This window comes from Poeciliopsis prolifica, unplaced genomic scaffold, assembly GCF_027474105.1.
Source record: "Poeciliopsis prolifica strain line A6 unplaced genomic scaffold, Auburn_PproV2 SCAFFOLD031, whole genome shotgun sequence".
NCBI classification, from domain to species: Eukaryota; Metazoa; Chordata; class Actinopteri; order Cyprinodontiformes; family Poeciliidae; genus Poeciliopsis; species Poeciliopsis prolifica.
Genome location: NW_026562406.1, coordinates 6,171,555 through 6,191,541, shown reverse-complemented (window position 1 = coordinate 6,191,541; position 19,987 = coordinate 6,171,555). Strand labels below are relative to the sequence as shown.

Below are 19,987 nucleotides of genomic sequence, written 5' to 3'. Positions count from 1 at the left end.
TTTTCTCTTGATGGCATTGTCCTTTTCAAGCACATGTACATTTTCTTGGGTTAGCTGAAAAAGGTAATAATTAACCCCTAGCAGAAATCTGTATTTGTGTATATATATATATATATATATATTACAATATATATAACAATATTATTGTTTATTGCGACAACTTCTGGGATATATATATATATATATATATATATATATATATATATATATATATATATATATATATATATATATATAAAATACATTATGCCATTACCAGTAAATTAATTGAAAAAGATCTCAAAGCAACAATATTATTGTTTATTGCGACAACTTCTGGGACAATTTGTCATCCAGCAAAATTGACAGACCAAATCACAAAGTCCATGTTTGTTTAATCGTCAGCATTATTTGCCCCATTTTACAAATACTTAAACATGATAAAAAAAAACATTAGAAAATTAGCTTAAAAACTTTTTAAATATCTGTCAAGTTGGAAAAATTTCCAGTCTTTTGTAATGTAGCTCTTAGTGACTTCAGCTAAAGCTGAAGGACAGATATGTGGGGAAAAGTGAGAAAAATATGTTCCTAAAGTTAACGTCAATTGATCTTGTCACCATAGTATCCAACAGTGATATTATTCTTTTCTAAATTACGTAATATTTTTGCAGCACTAGCTTTGGCTTTACACAAGCAAGCATCCCTCGCCAACATTGTTACTTAGGATCAACAAGCATCTGGTGAAGCTCTGAGACGCAGTGAGTGGATGTTGTCGATCAGCTGGATGCAGACGCTCCGCATGTACAACATGGTTTATGTCGGGGAGAGAGTGAAGAGGAGGGGTCGGAGCTCAGACATGAGTGGACAAGAGAGAATGGGAACAAAATCCAACTTAAACAATATATCTCTGGGTGCGGATTAAGATCAATCCTGGATTTATGCTACCCCCCCTCAAACTCCAGACCCCAGGCACACGACCTTGTGTGCGTGCTTGTGTTTGTGGAAGGGGGGTGGTGGGAGGTGGGATTGATCGTGCTGGTTCCACAGACCATGTGTATACCCCAGGGGGTGGTGAGAGGTTGGCTGGACCAAACACAGAGGCCCCTGCTGCATCAGAGCCTCACCCCTCCTTTTTTTCCCCTCCCTTTGAGATTAAAGTAATCGCCAGGCCAGATGAGTAGTGGAGCAAACACTGGCACCCAGTTGAGCACACACCCATGTTAGCACATGACAGCGAAGGAGATAAAGGAGGTGGAAGGACTGCTTCTTGCTCCAGGTGTCACTAATGGGATTGCAGCTACTCAGTCTTTTTTACCAAATGCCCGCATGATGGTTGTGAATGCCCTGTAATGGCCTGGCTTTTAGCAGTCGGGGAAAGTCAAACTCAGGAGCTGATCTGTGACCGGATTCTGCCAGAATCAGTTATGATGTTATTTTTGTATAACCCGTGTGCTGATGACCTCTTATTGGCTTCTCTGTCGGCATGGGCTGGTGAGGTTATGAACCTGTGGCATTTATTCAGAAATGTTGCATAATATAATTGCTTTTATTTAAAGCAAAAAACCAGCAGTAATTCACACTTCTGGTAGAATAGTTAATAAATCATATTATTTCAGTTGCTACAACCAGGTTTCTTACTGGCCAACACGGATGTCCAGTTTTCAGTTCTGACGGTTCTGAATTTGACAGATGAAAAGAAAAAATAAAATATAATCAAAGCACATCCTGTTTGTTCATGAGTTTGTTGAAAGTTGTTCGTTTGGCCGTATTTAAAAAAATCAGATTTACAGCATTCGACTTAGAATACAGATCAGAGCCAGTCAAATGAAAAGCGGTAGTATGAAATCACCGACCCATTGACAAGTACATCTTTAACAATGTTACATCTTTTGTTAATATTTGGATTTCAATGCATGGAGAAGAATATAAAATAAATACCCACTAAATTTAATATTTGTGTTTTGCACAAGCTGAAATTTTTCCAAACGGCTGAAAGATGTGTTCTTTCAGCCAGCAGACTGGCAGTGTGCAGCAGAGGAAGGGCTGCTACTCAACCTGAGAAAACTCTGATAATTCTGTCTCTTTTCCCTTTATTGTGTTAATGAGACTGTAATCAATTAGTTGGAAAATTTAGGTGTTTTTTAATTTTTTTAAAAACATTTCTGTACTTTGTCGTTAAGTTTTCTCAGTAAAATTGATCCATTCTTCCTTAACAACTTTCACAAAAACAAAATCCCCCAAAACAATCTCCAAAATTTCAGAGCATGTGATCCGACTCTATTTGAGGCTGTAGCTTCCTTTGAAAAGGAGCGTCTATAATTTGCCCGTTCCTTGTTTATTGCCTCTTGCGTTGTCTGCACAGATCCACCCAGGCCAATTCGTTGATGATATGTCATCGTCTCTCCAGGTTTGTCTCAGGGTTTGGCATCGCTGGTCCGTGCCAGAGAGGGTGGCTCTGCAGAGCTGGACTGCAGTCTGACTCCATCGTCCAAAGAAGCCACCACCCCGAACCTCTTTCCCTTACACGTTGTGGAGTGGGTGCGCCTTGGCTACAATGTACCTGTTCTCATTAAATTTGGAGTTTACGCTCCTCGTGTTCATCCTAACTACAAAGGTAAGAGAAGCAACATGAATTTCTCTTTGAAGAACAAGCCTCTGGCTTCCGTAGCTCAAGAAACCATGATCCCCCCAGATAACAGACTTATTTGGTAACAAAACTTTCCTTCATCTTTTAAAACCATAGGAAGTTGTAAGGAGGCTACACTGGTATTAATGACGACTTGGGGAGGAGAAGTTGGGTTCAAACCCTACCCCAAACAGATAATCCATGCAAAGCACTGTAATTACAGGTGTTCAGTCTGTGTTTTCAGCATGCACTTGTACAGCAGAGCAGAGGGGAAGGGCGAGAATGAGCGACAGTTAAAGAGGGGGTGGGGTGGAGATGAGAAAGGAGGAAGGGGCATACCAGGAACGCTGCTCACTGGGGGATTAGGAGTGGAGGTGGGGGCTTGGTTGTGAACTGACAGTGTTTTATTAGTATGCTGAAGGGTGACCCAGTAAGAGGAGATTGTTGTGCTGGAAGGAGGATGGATGAAGCATTGGGAATAATGGGAGTTTTTCCTTGCTGGAAGCCCTATAATCCCATCATTGTCTGCCAGAGCCCAAAAGACAAAAGAGGGGTATCGCAACCTCCCGTTGCGCTTCCAAAGCCGACAAGACCACTGGGGCACCCCAAATCCTGTACTGTCCCAACTGGGTCACCAAAAAGTACAAAGTTCCCAAACATCCCAGCTCATTTGTTGTGTGGGTGTGCAGAGAAACATGTGAAATACCTGAGGAACCGCACTGTCACCTGGAACACGCTTCCAGCCATCAGGTCCTTTTAGGTGGTGCTTATGCAGCCTTAGACGTCATCTCTTGCATGTTGCACCCATATTAATGTCAATAACACGGCAGAGGTGAATTGTAGTGTAAAAAAACTAGGTGTTTTCTTGCTTCCTCATATTCATCCTTTGTGTGTTTTTTTTTTTTGTTGTCTGGTGTGGCTTTTGCCTCTGACTGCCTCAGATCCTCATATTTCCCCTCCCACTGGGAGCAGATGGCAGCATGTGGAGCGGGCCTAATGTATATTGCCCTCAAATTAAAATGTTTTTGGGATTGTAGATGTGATGCTGAGACCGGCTAAAGTCACAAAACGTTTCCCGATCTTTGGTTTAGCCTGTCTGAGGACACCAGAGGAAATGCGGGGGAGCGTCAAGCTGAAGATCAAGATCAACCCATAAAAGATCAGGAAAAAGATCTATGAATAATGGAGGAGCTGTGCTACTGGTCACTTCCTTTGTAAACGGAGCGGATTCTACCAGTTAAACTAAATACCTCTGTATCTATTCCTACCGCTTTTATATTTCGTCTTGTGAAACTAATTTATTTCTTGTTTTCTTCCAGCATTACCGTGTAGATAGTTCAGTCCCTTTCCAGTCCACTCTGGCCAGCCTCCATCTCCTTGTAAAGCCTCCTGATAGATAGAATGGATGTTGGACAGAAAGTTGCTCCATTAGGTTTTTATAGCTTGAGATTTTGCTTTATAACCAAATCCTTACTTTTACATTCTTCACATCTTTCTGTTTGTCTGCTGTGTTCCTGTGTTTTCATGACGCTGTTTGTTCACTAAAGTTTTTTAACAAACCTCTACTCTTCACATTACACATGGATTTATACTGAGATTTAAAAAAAAACACAGGTGAACTCAGTTTATTGTTTGTTAGCATTTCTAGATTTTTCTTAGATGTAAAAGAGAAAAGCGAGTTGGATACAAATATCCAGCACACTTTCCACATCACAATTGTGTACCTATCTTACAAAGTCCCAGAAAAATTGGACCACTATGTAACAAAATGTGAAAAGTTAAAGGAGAATCCCTATGTTTGCAGGGATTAGAGATGTTTAAAACTAAAAAGCTTTCACTGTTAAAGTAGATTATGCTCCCAGTTTTTCTGCTGTACTCATTGCATTGCAAATGATGTCAAATGCTGGGTGTCCTCAGCCTGCTGCTATGTCCCAAGGTCGGTTACGCTATTAGCAATTTTTATCAGCGGAGATGAAAAGAATCTCATTGAGTGGCATCCGTGGTGCTTGTTTCTGTCCATTAAAGCAGCTGTTTTTGATATAATATCAGGTGCGCTTGAGCTTGTGCTGTGTGTGCTCAAGGAGTGTCCCCACTCCAGCCATAGAAACCATTAAACACAAGCCTGTCCAGCTCTCAGAGAATGCTTCTTATTTCGCCGTTGCCTGTTTCCCACTCTTGGCAATGCCCTGCAGGGCTGAACATTAGTCAGCTCACAACTAAGAGGAAACAGCCAGACCAAACTGTGACTGACACTCTTGCAATAGCAGGCTTTAGTTGTATCTGTCCAGACAATGTGTTTGAGTCTGGCAGTGTCAGGATGGTTTACTGTCGCAGGGCTAGATCAAATGTCTCCTGTGTTGTGAAGAAAATCAGCAGTGACTGTGAGCGGGGGGCTCTGACCCGAGGTTAGGACGACAATGGGCAAACCCCCAGATCTCAGCGGGCCGCCCTCACACTCGCAGTGTGACTTGTGAACGCCCGGGAAAGTCAGAGCCTGTGTTTTTCACACACGTTCAGGAGTCAGTAAAACATTTAGAGTCTGTAATGTTGACAACTGGTTCAGACAAATGCTAAATTTTCACCACTCGCTTCTGGTACAGTTTTGTGAAATTTATTGTTAAACAGCCAGGCTTACGTAAATGTGGGCGTGTTTTATTTTCAAAAGCAAGGGGGAAAATTGAAACATAAACCGGAATGTCAGTTTTTCTGGACCAGGTGATTGTGCAGCTCACAACAACACATAAAAAACACAAGAGACTGAAACCGAAGTCCTTCTTTTTTGTAATCTTGGGGATGCAGAGTGATGCAGGGACCCAAGTGCCTGAGGTTCCATGTCTTGCAGGGTTCCTGCAGAGTCGGCAAAAGTATGCAAACAATTTGATTGAAGTATTTCATTGGCCTGTTCAAAAAAAACATTTGTAATCTCAGACTTTTTTTTCTATCCTGTTCAGTACATTTATAACAACCTGTCCATCCATTCATCTGTTTGGGGCGGCATTTATCACATTTATCATTTATAACAATAAGAGATTTGATTTGTCAGTGTCAATAAATTACAAATAATGACATTTAATGAAACAAAACAAGACTGTTTGTATTGTCAATTTTACTATTTTCTCAACTAAGAGTATAAATAAATATCTCAAAATGTGAAAATATAATAAAATTACTTTACATTTTATTGACACAAATCACACTTCCTTATATGAATGGAGTCTAAATACCCGTATTACATATTATATTAAAAGTTTACAACTATAGAAATATCTTACATTTTTAAAATAAGCCTGACAACACCTCAAAATCTGGGAAATTGTGACATTTTACTAGAAAAAAAGTATTATTCTTATTTCAAAATTAAAATAAGAATAAGCCTTCATCTAAAGTCTGTCCAACTGAACTACGGAAACAATGACCAGACACATGAAAATAATTACCATGAGGTTATCTCTCCCTGATTCTCAAACAGACTTCATGTTTTATTCTGGGAAGAAGTTGAAATACGTCTTACTGAACTCTGAAGTACCTTTGCGAAGATTTGAAAATTAGATCAAATGCTTTGTGGCCGTGCCTAAACAACTTACGCCCGTATTAAGTTGAGTTACTGTAGTAAATGTGGGCACATGAGCTTTGTGAAGCTGCGTCCAGCGCGCTAACTACAAGCTGGACGCAGCGAGAGGGGCAGAGTTAACTGTAATCTATCCCATGACAAAGAGCTATTCATAAGAGGGTTAAACTGATTAGTGGGACAGGAGGATTGAAGAGAGAAATTTGGGGGGAACCAGAGGGGGCGAGCTGCCCGAGACAGCGGCCGGTCCCAGACTTATGATTGTATTCAAATCAAAACACATCCCACAATGCACCACTGCCCCGACTCCCTGACTCACATGTGGATGAACAAAGCAAAGCAAAGCTGATGCTTCTCCAAACAAAACAAAAAAAGAGCTGCCTTCCTCCAAAGGTTTTCCTGTCAGCATATTGTATGAAATCTGCAGTGCTACACCTGCTTTATTTAAGAATATGAAACGAGAAAACATTTGTGCTGAAGCTGCAGTTTCCATTGAGCTGATGAAATACAGTTTTCCTGCTTAGATGAAAGAACAAAAGCTGTGTAATCACAAAGCATCCCGACTTATAGGGGTTTCACCTCCGGGTACTTTGAAAAAACCCGAGAAGGAGGAGATAACATCTGAAAGCCGAGCCGCTGCCGGCCCACCACCCACAGGGTGAGAACCTCACTCGCTAATATGAAGAGGCTGCGTCTTAGAGTTCAAACAGCGCTGGTGGGATTAGCGTTTCCATTTTCTACCCTTGGCTGCACTGCAGCTCAACCTGTTGGAAACAAGGACTCATTTTCAACTTAGAGCAGATCTGTCATGTGATTGCGACTGGATGAAGGAAAAAAAAAAGGACTATCCAGGCGGAGGTGGCGATGGAGCAGCGGCCATTGTTTCAACCAATCGCTCTGTTCTCCATAGAGCTTAATGACATTTGTCTCTTGAAGGTGGACTTTGAGTTAGTGTAGGACGGGACAGGGGGGTGATGAATGCGTCTGCTGGAGCTCGGGGGTCAAGAAGGTCAACCTCTCATTGGTTTCAGTGGATTATCGATGCACATAATTTGAGTAACCTCTCCATAACCTCTCCCTCAGTTCTTCTCCAATTCAAACACGTGAAGGGTTGTTTGTATGCCATCGGTTTCCCATTTTTCCACACTTGTGTCCAGTCGTATCGCCGAACCTTGTTTTTAGTGTCTGACTGGGCAGAACACCTGCCAAGTGCCATCTTAGGTTTTAAAACGCAACATTCAAATTTGGATAAAGCGCCATTTGTCACACAGCCTGGTTGTTTTGTCCGCCCGCAGGGTGAAAGGGAAAGTCTCCTTTCTCTGTTGTTCATTATTTCTTTCATTCTCCCCTCTCTGTCTCTTGGGGTCTGGATGTCCATCCAATGCGATGTTGTTTCACTGCTTGTAATTTTTCAAATCTTTGACAGTAGAAACCCCCTGCTCTCCCTCGGCCGTGCACCATCGACCCGCCCCCTGCCCATGTTTGGCCGTGTCGTGTTTCTACAGCAACTGAATTTAAATCTAAACCCAGAGCCCGGGCTTTCCTCGGTCTCATCACTATGGTAACCTGAGAGCACGAGGAATGACGGGGTGGAGCTGGGGAGGGAGGTTGTCGTCTCTTTGTGGTGATGGACATGGGGGAGGATACGGGAGAGGGTTAAGACAGGGCTGGACAGTGAAACCAGGCTTCAGGGGGCAGGGCACTCTCCGGTTTTTTGAAAATCAACATGTACTCACACTCACATGCCCCAGGGCCCTATGGCATCGTCGGGATTTCCACCGGCTGTATTTTAGCGATCCCCACAATGAGCAGCCTGACTCTTGCACACAGAAGTGGGCGATAAATTCCACATCGATTGAGAAAAGGTTGCAGAGGAAATGTGCAGCCGTGGGAGGATCCCTCATGGCACGATTAGAGGAAACCGTTTAAAGTCATCCCGATACCTGTTATCATCTCCCCGCACATTTCCCCCACCGCTCTCCCAACCCTGCCCAGCTGTTTGAAAGATGCTGACCCGAAACCAAAGGCATTCGTTTTATGGATCCTCTAAAGCGAGCGCCGCTCCCATCAAGTGCTTGTCCGTCTTCCAGGAGGTCAGTCAATCATTAAACCCAACTATTAAGCACAGCAACTACCCCGACAGGAATGCAGGGTTAATTGTTACCTATTGTCTGTCTTCACTCTCTGTGTGTGTTTCAACCTGTCTTAAGGCCGTACACACAGCCACATAAAATGCAAAGCTTTCAGGCATTAATCAACGGATCTTTTTGTCTGGAAGAAAAAAATGTGTTGAATTGTGAGATTCTAAATGACGCTAATGCTGTTTGAGGGTGCAGGATATAGAAGACTGTTTAAGGTTAAGTGAAGGAAACATTTTAGTCTGATATCCCTAAATAAAAATTTATGCAACCAGTTTCTTTCAGAAGTCACCTAATTAACATGTTGTGTTAATTCGCTGTTCTACGAAGGCCTCGGAGGTTTGTTCGAGAACATTAGTGTACAAACAGCATCATGAAGAAACACATCAGCTCTGGCAGAGCTGCAGAAATCCACAAAAAGCTTCCAGCAGGACAGCTAATGGTCACGAAATGCACATGTCTATGTGGTCATGGTAGAATGTCAAGAAGAAAACCACTGATGAAAGAAAGCGTAAACAAGTAATATTTGCAGTTTTCCACAAGCCACAGAACTTCAGATTTGATTCAAAGTCAGGTGGAGCAAAAAAAATAAAGGAATCCTGGAAGAAAACTTGCTGCTAGGGTTAGAAGTTTGCTTTTCAATCGTACTGAGCTTGAGGTACTTTGCAAAAAAGGAATTGGCAAAAATGTCTAGATATTCAAAAAGATGTAAACCAACAAACTTGAAGCTACAAAGCATTGACCCTGAAGAGAAATCCACACCACTCTCTTTTCAGTTTCATTTGTAAATAAGATAATAAAAGCCACAAATCATTCTCTTTCCTCTTCTCAATTATACGCAAATTTGTGTCAGTTTTGCAAATTACATTAAAGTTTGCAATTTATATAAAAAATGAGAAAAAAATTTAAGTGTAATGACTGTCTTAGCAATGCATTTATTTGATTTTGCTTGGATGTGATTTTAAAACATTTTGCAAAGTTTAGCGATTCACAATCGGCCGGACCAGGAAGGAGGACGGGTCGGTGGGAACTCCTTCACATTTCCGTGTTTACTTTCAAACTGCTCTGGCAGCGTCTGGTATGAGCATCGTGTGTGTTTTCCCCCCTGCCCGCATCCTCCAGTCATTTAAAGCCCTCAGATTGAAGGGCAAAAAAAAAAAAAAAGGAGTTCATTGAGAGACAGAATAAAAGGAGGGGGTGTACCCTGAAAGCCAGGCTGCAGTCACCAGGCAACTAGCATATCAAGTTTCAAAGCTTGACAAGGAGTTGTAAGAAGTACAGAGGGGAGCGGAGGAAGCGGGGCATCGGGTGTGTGTGGTAGAAACGCTTGTGCGCGCTCCATCTGCGTCTGAGCGTGCGCTCACACAAGTGCAGAGTGCATCTGCCATGCTTCTTCTTGTTTATCTCTATCCTTTGCCCCCCAATGAACAAAACACATGACTCATTTCTCCCATGCATTGTCTTAGATTTACATTTTTAGCCCTGCACTCCTGAATCCAAAATAAAAGTGAGTCATATACATATTTCTTTTCATCGAAGTTCTTTAATAAAACACATTCAAGAATTCCTGGCTTGCTAACTGTAGCTCTCCGCTAAGCCGCCCAAACCCTAAATGACAGGACACCGTCTTCATCTGTCATCTTACATATCATTTTAACCATCACTGCAGTGACTCATGTGTTTGCGCCCTACCTCAGGGCCACTGACTTCTCATCATCTGAGCTGGAGTCAGGAGACTTAGCCGACATGTAAAGCTCAATCATTTTCACTGCGCTGCACGATGGCTACATCGATTCATTATGCATGAACGTTACTGGAAAGCACTCAGATTTATTTTAAACCAACTGGAGTCAGTGTTGTAAGAGATACTACAAAATACTTTCCATTATTGTTAATGTCGTTTGCTTAATGAAGAGGTCAGAATATAACTGTAAGAAATTAATAAAGTTCCCTCTCAAGATAGATTGCTTGCATCCTCACAAAGCCAACCTACCTTGACTTTTGGGATGAAGCCAGGGAATGAGGGAGAGAAGGGTCGTTCATTGTTGTATGAGGAGCTTTGGTTTCTCGTAAAACTTTTAGTCGAGACGTCCCTCTTGAAAATGACTCACACTGAGCTCATTTCTGGGTCAAAGAAGACATAAGAAAACCAATCCTCAGTGCTTTGCAATCTTATCTCTTCTTTTGTCATTGTCCAGCTGCAAATTTCTTAGTATTTTCATTGGGATTCTGTTCCAACCCAGATTTGTAACCCCAAAGTATTTGAAATAAATGTAAAAAGTGTGGCATGCTTTGCGGATGGGAAGGAAACCCGTTAGAGACAGGAGGAAGAGAAAGAGGTTCACCTGCTCGCAGCAACAGCCTCAAACAGCCATAGCTGCAATAGATCAAAGCTTGATGAATGTGTTACAATGGTTCCACTCACCGAGTCTCATTGAGGTAGATTTCAGTGTCTAGATGTGCAAAACTGATAGAAACAGTCCACAAAGGATCTGCAGCAGGAATTGCAGGGCAGCGTCATTTTTCTTTCTTTCTTTCTTTTCACAAAAATCAACTCAGATGGTGGGGGCTGAATGCAAATACAAATATACCATTCTTTAAAGACTGGTATATTTTTATTTGTAAAAAGCCTTTTTCAAAATAATTTTCTTCCACTGAATAGTTAATTGTTACTTTGTGTTGGTCTGTCACATAAAACCCCAATGAAGTGCTGGTTTCATTGGGGTTGTAACCTAACTGAGTACTTTTGCAAGGTGCCTGTGTATGTTTTTGGGGTTTTTTTTACTTTTCTGGCCAAAACTTTTACTGCGTTTCATCAACAGCAAAATATTTCCATGCCTCTCCCTGGAAAATACAGCATCCAACTCTAACTGTGCACTTGTAGGTTCCTGGGGCTTGAATGACATCGAGGAAAGATTGATCTTGTTTTGAGCGTTTTCGGGACTAGAAATGTTAATGATTTGCTTTGCTCATCTGTTTTTCAAGATGCCTGCTGCTTCCACCATTTCTGCTGTTTTCATAAATCTGTGTCATTTGTTATTTTGTGTAAACTTGAAAAATTCACCAGAGTCCCTCTTTGCATGTGGATCTGCCTGCTTGCAGAAGGTCCATGACTTTGACACTGGCCTTTGTGACAATGGATGGCTGTGTCCTCTGCATGAAAAGCCCTCTTCCTGCATATGCTGACGTTGCCTGTCTGCCTTTGTGCGTCTGTTAATCTTTTTTTTCCTCTTTGCTTTCGACCCTCACCCTTCCTCCCACAGGGCGTGTGTCTCTGACCCGCGGCGCCTCTCTGCTGGTAGAACGGCTGACCCTGGAGGACGAGGGCTGGTTCGAGTGTCGCATCCTTCTCCTGGACAGCAAAACCGACAACTTTCAAAATGGCACATGGACCTTCCTCTCCATCACAGGTGCAGCACTGCAGGGTGTTGGGAACATGGGAGCTGCTTCCTTCGTCATTTGTCGCTGGTTTAGACTTTATTTAGCACGTCTGCAGCATGGGGTCTGGCTATATACTGAAGGCCCTGGCAAAAGAGAAATTGCTGAACATTAGTTGTAGTGCATTAAAGCATGCACACCGGACGCAACGGATGGCATCTTGTTTTTATCTGCCATGAAGAACTGGCCAATGCTTGTGAGGTTTTGTCGCTGAAGATTAAGGTTAAATGCTCAAAGCCTTTGACTCACATGCTTCTTAACTCTAAGTCTCACTCACACACGCACGAGCTGGTAAAGCTAAAACGGAGTTATGCCACTCAGAGTGTGAGGTAGAGGTTTGATATGATGATGCTGCAGTTGATGAAAGCCATCTGTCTGCTGTAGGACACATTTTTGGGTTCACAGCAGTAGTTCTTAGATATTACACATGATATTGGATCTCATATTATGTTCATATCTGAGAATTAATTTAATAATATTGGACTTTAATATAATGGTGCATAGTGTTATTGGGAGGACAATTAATGTGTCTCAAGATACTTACAAATATAGTAGTGTGATGTACGTTTGTGTTTACATGTAGATTTCACTCTCTTTGTATACTGAATCCACTACCTGCTCTATTCAAAATGGATGGACTTAAACAGAACCTCTTTGCTCTAGCTCCTCCTGTGTTCATCAAGACGCCGCCAACTTTTGTGGAGGTTCTGCTCGGAGACTCGTTGACTCTTAGCTGCGGAGCCCACGGCAACCCTCGACCAACAGTTGTCTGGCACAAAGATGAGAGTCCGATTGAGAAACATGAAAAAATAAAAGTGAGTCGCATCAACAGACAACCCTGCAGAGTTTCAAATAAATACTCACGCAATTTGTGTTTCATTATCGTTCATTTCTCAGGTGCTCAACGGTACTCTGTCTCTTGCCACTGTCACAAGAAATGTTTCTGGTGTCTATAAATGCCACGTGTCCAACACAGAGGGGAATCTGACCCATTATACGGAGCTGCAGGTTCAAGGTAATTGTTGAACAATCCGTCATCAAACGCAGAGTCACTGCATCTCTAATATAAAGGAATCGCTGTCACATTTCTATGAGAACATTCAGCTTTTTATCACTTCATCTCCTTGAGAAAAACATTAGGCAAGGGTGTATAACACAGTTATATGTTTGTGTATACCGCCACCTACAGTTCATTCTGTGAACTGTAAGTGGCTTAAAACTGACCAGCAGTAATTACTGATCTGTTCATTTTTTTTAAAGGCCCACCGATCATCATCATCTCCCCTGAGGACACGACTCTCAATATGTCCCAGGATGCTGTTCTGCAGTGCCAGGCAGATGCTTACCCTTCAAACTTGACCTACGAGTGGCTTAAACAAGGACAGAATGTTTATCACATCGAGTGAGTACAAATCTGTATAAAAATCCATCAAGACGCTCGGCACAGTGGGAAATATCGCACGTAGTCGTCTTATCTACTCGAAATGTTGCAGATGTAAATATTTCCAAAGCACGCTGGTAATGCGATAAGTTTTAATTGGATTGTTGGTGAGATAATTATATCATGTGATCATGAACAAGCTGAGACAAAGAAGATTGCCGTTCAGATTAACGTACCATCTTCTAAATCTTTCTTGTACATCCGTTTACTAGAAGCCGCTGTTTTCTGTGTACATTTCAGGGTTTAATTTCTGTTTCTATAATATACTATTTTATCATGAATTGCATCATGTTTTGTGTCTTTAGGTCCCTCAGGTCCAGAGTGAAGATTCTAGTGGATGGAACTCTTCTGATTCCTAATCTCATCCCAGAAGATGCTGGAAACTACACTTGTATCCCTACTAATGGAATACTGACTCCACCCTCGGCTTCTGCCCATCTGAAAGTGAAACGTTAGTGTAATGAATGTGTTTTACAGCTATATCTAACCAGAAAGTTGTTGTTGTTTTATTTTTGGAGGTTTTTTTATGTTTATTTTAGACCCGGCACGTGTTGGAAGAATGCTGCGTGAAACTTATTTGCCAGCAGGAATGGAGGGGGTGATCTTCTGCCCTGTGCAGGCTGACCCGCCTGTGCTGTATGTCAACTGGACCAAAGACGGGAATGAGCTGAATCTTGACAATGTAAATGTTAGCGCTTGTTTTATAATCTGTGCTAATTGGGTTCTCAAAGTCACTTTAGAGTTAATATATACATATTTTTTTTTACTTGTTTAGTTCCCAGGTTGGATGGTGAACTCGGAGGGCTCAGTGTTTATAGCAACAGCCAATGACAATGCTGTAGGCATGTACACCTGCACCCCGTACAACAGCTACGGCACAATGGGCCAGTCTGAGCCCACCAAAGTTATTTTGCAGGTAAAGTTCCCATTTTCAGACTTGCAGTACCTTTAGAAAATACTAAAACCCCTTGAGCTTCTCCTCATTGTGTGACCTTACAACTACAAGTTTATGCGTTTTATTGGGATTTTATTTGAGAACAATAAAAGCTGTGCAGAATTGCAAAGTGAAAAGTATTCACACTGAATATTTTACTATTTAAAATCAGCCCCGGCAGCTATGTTTTATGTGATCAATTTTCCATTCAGTTGCAGCTTTAAGTCATTTGGGTTAGACATTTTCAAGTCTTGCCAAGCCACAGTTTCTTTATTGGGTTTAGATTTGTGATTCTTAAACCTCATATAACAAGTACCTCTCAGGGTCTTAAATGTACAAATATTAAAATGTATTTAGATGTGCAGAAGTCAAAAGAGTGTCACTTTTCCAGGACCCCCCATCATTTCGAGTTCCCCCCCTGCCGGAGTATCTCCAGGAGGTCGGCCGAGAATTGATCATCCCCTGTGAAGCCAGTGGAGATCCCGCTCCAAATGTAACCTGGAGCAAGGTACAGAAACAAATTCTGCTTTTTCTGGTGCCTTGGCCAAGTCTGATGAATCCCTTACATGAACTTTCTGATGCTCTTCTCGACAGATTGGCCCTAGTCCTCGCTCACCGTACATGGTGCTATCTAACGGATCCCTCTTGCTGCAGCCCCTGAGCAAAGACCACCATGGCGGCTGGGAGTGTTTGGCCACCAATCGTGTGGCGACTGTCAGTGCAGGCACTGTAGTTTTTGCACTTGGTGAGTGCATCGGCATTTTCTGTAATGGACATGTAATCTGCAAATAGATATAATGATATATGATGTGTGCATTGTTAACGGTATAGATTTCAAACTGTCTGTTGCTCAGGCACCAGTCCTCATGCTGTGTCCTCGGTGAGCATTACCACAGAGATGAACCAGGCCAACGTGTCCTGGGTCCCAGGTTTTGATGGTGGATTTACCCAGAAATTCACTGTGTGGTCAGTATTATAAAACACACCCAGGATAAAAGATTTTCTGCTATCAACAACTGAAGCTATTTACATACTTTGATTTTACCCTTTAAAGGGTCAAGCAAACATCCAGGGGGAAGCATGAATGGGCGTCTTTGCCTGTGCCAACATCCAAAAACTACCTGCTTGTGACTGGGTTACTCGCAGGCACCGGCTATCAGTTCAGCGTCCTACCTCAGAATAAACTCGGCTCAGGACCTTTTAGTGAAATTGTATCAATACGGACAAAAGGTTTGTTCCTTGGTTTGCCCTCCTTCCAGCCTCCTCTTTCTAAAAGCATCATTTTGCTTTTGGAAAGAGATCACCTATGAACACTTCTTGTCCTTTCAGCTGTGCCAACAGAGCTGCCTAAAACCCCCACGGGTCTCCCGGCCCTTGAACCTCCCACGTTGCTGTCAGCTAACCGGACCGGCCGAGGCGTTCTCCTGCAGTGGCAGCCTCCCGAGGCTCCCCTCTCCCCGTTGACTGGTTTTGTCCTCCAGGCCCGCAGAGATCAGGGTCAGTGGATCATCATTGGCAGCAACATCCATGCCAATCGGAGCGAAGTACTTGTGCAAGGACTGCTAAGGGTAATTGTTTTTCTTTTACTAGTAATAAAACAAACTGGGAGAATATATGTTAAATAGTCCAATACACAATATGTCTCTTACTCAGGACTCCTTGTATGATTTGAGGCTGATGTCACGCAGCAACAAAGTCCTGAGTGAACCGAGCGAGTCTGTGAGTGTTTCCACAACTGGTATGTTTTTGTTCTTAATTATTATTGAAAGTGACATAAATATTACTGGATATTCACTGCATTTATTTATTAAACACAGAAGTTAAATTATTGATTTTGGTTTGATTGCAGGAATGGAAATTTACCCACTTCGTCCTAGTTTCTTAGAAGTCATCCCTGAACCACTGATGGCTGGTGTGATAGGGGGAGCGTGCTTTCTTCTTCTTGCAATCATCCTCTCACTGGTGACGGCATGCTACATGAGCAACAGGAGACGGCAGAGACGCAGAAAGAGGAGACAAGGTAAAACATAAACGTGTTAAAGAGAAAGGTCTTTCACAACACATCTAAGATGCAGCCAAAAGATGCTGAAGAAGAATGACTGACTTGCTTTGAGCAACAAACTCGGGCATCATTGCATCACACAATGTCCACAACAAGGCACACATAACTGTAGGAAAGTCTGGTGATTAGATTTATTTGGTAATTTATCAAATCAGCTGATGAACAGGATAAACTGATCTTCCAATTGGTTGATTCAAAACACTATTTTGTCTGAAAATTGTGCTCTACTTGCTGGAAAACCTGATCAAAAGGCCCTAAAGTGTTCATTTTATGCTATTTTTAGGTTTCATAAAAATTCTGTCCCTAACGTTTTGTTCTTTGCACAATAAAATACGTAATTAAAATATTTTTCTCCTGCTTTTTTCATTTAGATCTGCCAGCTGCCTTTCAGAAGAGCCCATCTCAACAGTAAGTGTCCGGATAAGGTTCATGCACATTTCCTTCAATTTTCCCTTTCTAACATGTTATAGTCTCCATCCCTAATGTTTGGATCTATTCTTCTTTGTTTTCTCCAGCACGCGATCACCTTCACGCAGCCCGGACAGTGTCCTCAAGTTTAAACTGTGTCCTACTCTTCCCTTCTTTCCCAACTCCTCGTCATCACAGTCTGATCGCTCTTCGTTTGACAAAGGCAGCCGTGGGGAATACCACGATCAGCGGAAACAGCTTTTGTCCAACTCATCTCCGCCCCCTCATTACACCCTCTTTGAGAGTCATCTAGGTTCTCAGGCGCCTTCGCCAACTGCTCTGGAGTCCATTTCCCGAGGTCCAGACGGACGCTTCATTGTTCAGCCGCTGCCAGAAGGTTCAAGTCCTTCCACTAAAAATATAAAGAAGGATGTCCTGCAAGTTAATGGAAGCGTTCACGGGTCAGGGAGCAACAGGACGTCAATCAGGGATTCTCCAAAATCAAGCATTTTGAGCTCAGAGAAGGACGAGAGGAAGGACTCTCCGCTTACGGTGGATGTCCCAGAGTTAAGCCGACCTCCTGCATCCCCTGGCAGGGTACGAGCCATGGCAAGAAACTTCTCCCGACATGGCTGCTTTTACTCTGATGACGAGCAAGGCTCAGAGACTCTTTTGGAAAGAGCCAGTTTTTACTCTGACAGCAGTGAAAGAAAGCCCAGCGATTCCCTACATAGGTACCGCACGCGGGGCAACACTGAAGACCTGTTCTCCAGTTTGGGAAGGAGAACAAGGCTGCTGGAAAGAGACAGACTCCATCATGGAGGCTACCGATCAATGGAAAGCCACCTGACTGACAACAGCACCCTGGTCTCCCAGCTAGAGAGTGAGCTGGAGAGGGACAGCGTTAACAAGTGTGTCCAATTGGCAAAGGAGAGGGAAGAGATTGAGAGGGAGCTAAGGAATTTCGCAATGGATCAAAGACATCGCAGTCGAGTGAGGGACGCACCCTCTCCATGTAGCACAACAGAACATCCTCAAAGGGGTGAGGCTGAATCAGTGGAAGAACCTGTGTGGAAACCTCAAGAAGTTACAATCAGACAGAAGTACAGGCCCACTGGCGTGACAAGTCGGGTTTCTGACTATAGGAGAGCATGCTACTTTGGCAACACTAGCAGTCCGCTGGACAGGCTCCCCACACCTCGCATACAATGGGACGTTAGCCCTGTCACATCCGTCACTAACCTAATCCCTGTTCAAACTCCCTGTGAGGCTACTTCACTTATCTCATCTAGGGAAGCCACAGAGGTGTCTCTTGCTTTAGATTCATCAAGCTCGCCGGTCACCCAGAATACGTCACTCCCCATGCTCTCCTGTGATGTCACACTAGATACAGCTAAGTCATCAAATCTTCACAAAAACACAGAGGCGTGTACCAAGTCTGGCACAGAGCAGAACACAGTGAAGGAGACACAGGAGTTAAGTGTTGTTTCTAAATCAAGGAGTCCATTAGAGACTCAACTACAGGATTTGCCCAACACAGTGAGACCTGAAAGTTCAGATTCTGTACAGCATAACCAGACTGAGAGAACTGCAGATATGGGTCACAAAACTACGAGGGACCCCAGTCCTAGTAGTTCTTCAACCTTGCTGTACGATCATCATAAAGTAGGAACTAAGTCCAAAGACAGAGAGACTCAGGACTACGATGACCAGCGCGTTTCAGGGTTTTACTCCGACTTAGAGAAGGAAAGTGTCCGAACACGCTCCAGGAGAAGCGACAAGTGTTTGTTCCCTGACAGTCCTAGTCCTATATCAACCTTAACTCTTGTTGAAGAGGTCGAGAGTGACCAGTCTCAGTTTTTAGTCCCCAGAATGTCCGACTCCTTCAAGGCCAAGCCTGCAGCGCCGTCCCCTAAGACTTCCCCACACCAGACAAGTGCAATCCTTGAATACCTGAGTCTTCCAGGTTTCATTGAAATGAGCGTGGACGAGCCTGTGGAAGAGGGTCAGGTGACCGATGACACAACAAAACAAACACCCAAGGAAGAATCTGTTGTGGCGAAACCTGATGTAGTACCTAGAAACTGGGAAGTTCATGTTCAGGAAAACCCACAAACTCTGTCAAGTCAGAAACAAGGTGATCCTCCGGGTTCTGCGGACTCTCGCTTCAATGCTTACAAAGGACAAGGAAATAGACGTTCTCCTCAAGTGACAGCCAGAGTGAGATTTCCTGATGACCCAAGGCCGTCCTCATCAGGTCCAGAAAAAACAAGCAAGGAGCTCTATGACGAGAAAACAAGAATTCGAGCAGGAAATATTTGCACCAGCAGACCTGAATCCAGACTTGGGTCCAGGTCGGCTCATACGTTGTTCAATGCAGCTAAAGGCATGGCAGACATTGTGTCGAAGCATTCTCAGAGTTGTGCAGACAGTGATGAGTTTTTGTCAGAACAGTCCCAAAGACAAGCTTCTCAGGGAAGCAGGACTAATAAAATAGTGTCTCGAATAACTCAAGCCCCTGTGCCATTTCTGAAGAAATCCTTAAGCCTTGGTCCCTGCAGGACTCTCTCTGGTGTGGCTCAGCCTCGCCCTTACCTTAAGAAATCCATTAGCTTAGGCTCACAGAGGTGGGAGCACTTTGAAAGCCCAAGACCATATATTTCTGAGAAATGTTACTGGGACGAGTTCCCAAACCCGGATGTGAGGGTGAAGTCCTACAGTCTGGGCCGCACGCCGCCTTCCCTCCCCAGACCGGGGCCCGGCTGGAGAGAATACATCCCATTCCGGCGTCCCAGCATGGGGAGCTTAGAGAGGCCCCACCACACACAAAGGTCTTTAGCTAGTCCTTCCTACCTCACTCCTTTGTACCCACCCACACAAACCTCAATGTCCCCAATGCTTGAGCCCTCAGATCCACGACGCCAAGCTGCCATTTTCCCTGAGTCCTCCAGATGGTCCCCCTCTTTTGAAGACACGCTGAGGTCTGTCCAGCCTCAGTTTATCCCCATGCTGACCTCTAACTCTCCACCATACTACCAGCATTGGCCGGATCCCAGAGGGGACGGCTTGAGACACTCAGACTCCAGAAGAGGCCCTCCAAGGTCCTACTTGCCCCGGGGCATCAGCTGGCCTTCGCCTTATTACTCCGCCTTCCCACCCAGAGAAGGAGATGGCTACAGACATCCAGACAGGATGGTGGGGAGGAGCGGAGATGCTGAGTTCAGGGACGGTGGCAGGGCCAGTTATGCCAGTCAGAGCAGCGGAAGAGGCAGCGCTGGTCTCTTTAGACAGTCCCTGTCTGTCACTCCCACCCTGCTCAGCTCCCCAGAAACCACAGAGGAACATGAACGCCACAGAGCTGACAAGGAGCTGGCCGAGAGGAGAGTGAAAAGG

The 19,987-nt window shown here is 43.6% G+C and overlaps 1 protein-coding gene across 4 annotated transcripts in view; it reads left to right on the top strand.

Moving 5' to 3' along the window:
* Positions 1-19,987, top strand: part of igsf9b (immunoglobulin superfamily, member 9b) — a 30,788-nt gene that overhangs the window by 8,514 nt on the left and 2,287 nt on the right. For all 4 annotated transcript variants that reach the window (XM_055050895.1, XM_055050897.1, XM_055050896.1 and 1 more), the window contains exons 3-19: positions 2,387-2,593; positions 11,575-11,721; positions 12,413-12,564; positions 12,647-12,764; positions 13,010-13,151; positions 13,496-13,641; positions 13,730-13,872; positions 13,966-14,106; positions 14,516-14,632; positions 14,719-14,869; positions 14,979-15,090; positions 15,179-15,354; positions 15,454-15,692; positions 15,778-15,862; positions 15,974-16,144; positions 16,558-16,594; positions 16,702-19,986. In XM_055050895.1, coding sequence (XP_054906870.1) covers positions 2,387-2,593; positions 11,575-11,721; positions 12,413-12,564; positions 12,647-12,764; positions 13,010-13,151; positions 13,496-13,641; positions 13,730-13,872; positions 13,966-14,106; positions 14,516-14,632; positions 14,719-14,869; positions 14,979-15,090; positions 15,179-15,354; positions 15,454-15,692; positions 15,778-15,862; positions 15,974-16,144; positions 16,558-16,594; positions 16,702-19,986 — 5,569 coding nt within the window. The remainder of the gene's footprint in view (positions 1-2,386; positions 2,594-11,574; positions 11,722-12,412; positions 12,565-12,646; positions 12,765-13,009; positions 13,152-13,495; positions 13,642-13,729; positions 13,873-13,965; positions 14,107-14,515; positions 14,633-14,718; positions 14,870-14,978; positions 15,091-15,178; positions 15,355-15,453; positions 15,693-15,777; positions 15,863-15,973; positions 16,145-16,557; positions 16,595-16,701; position 19,987) is intronic.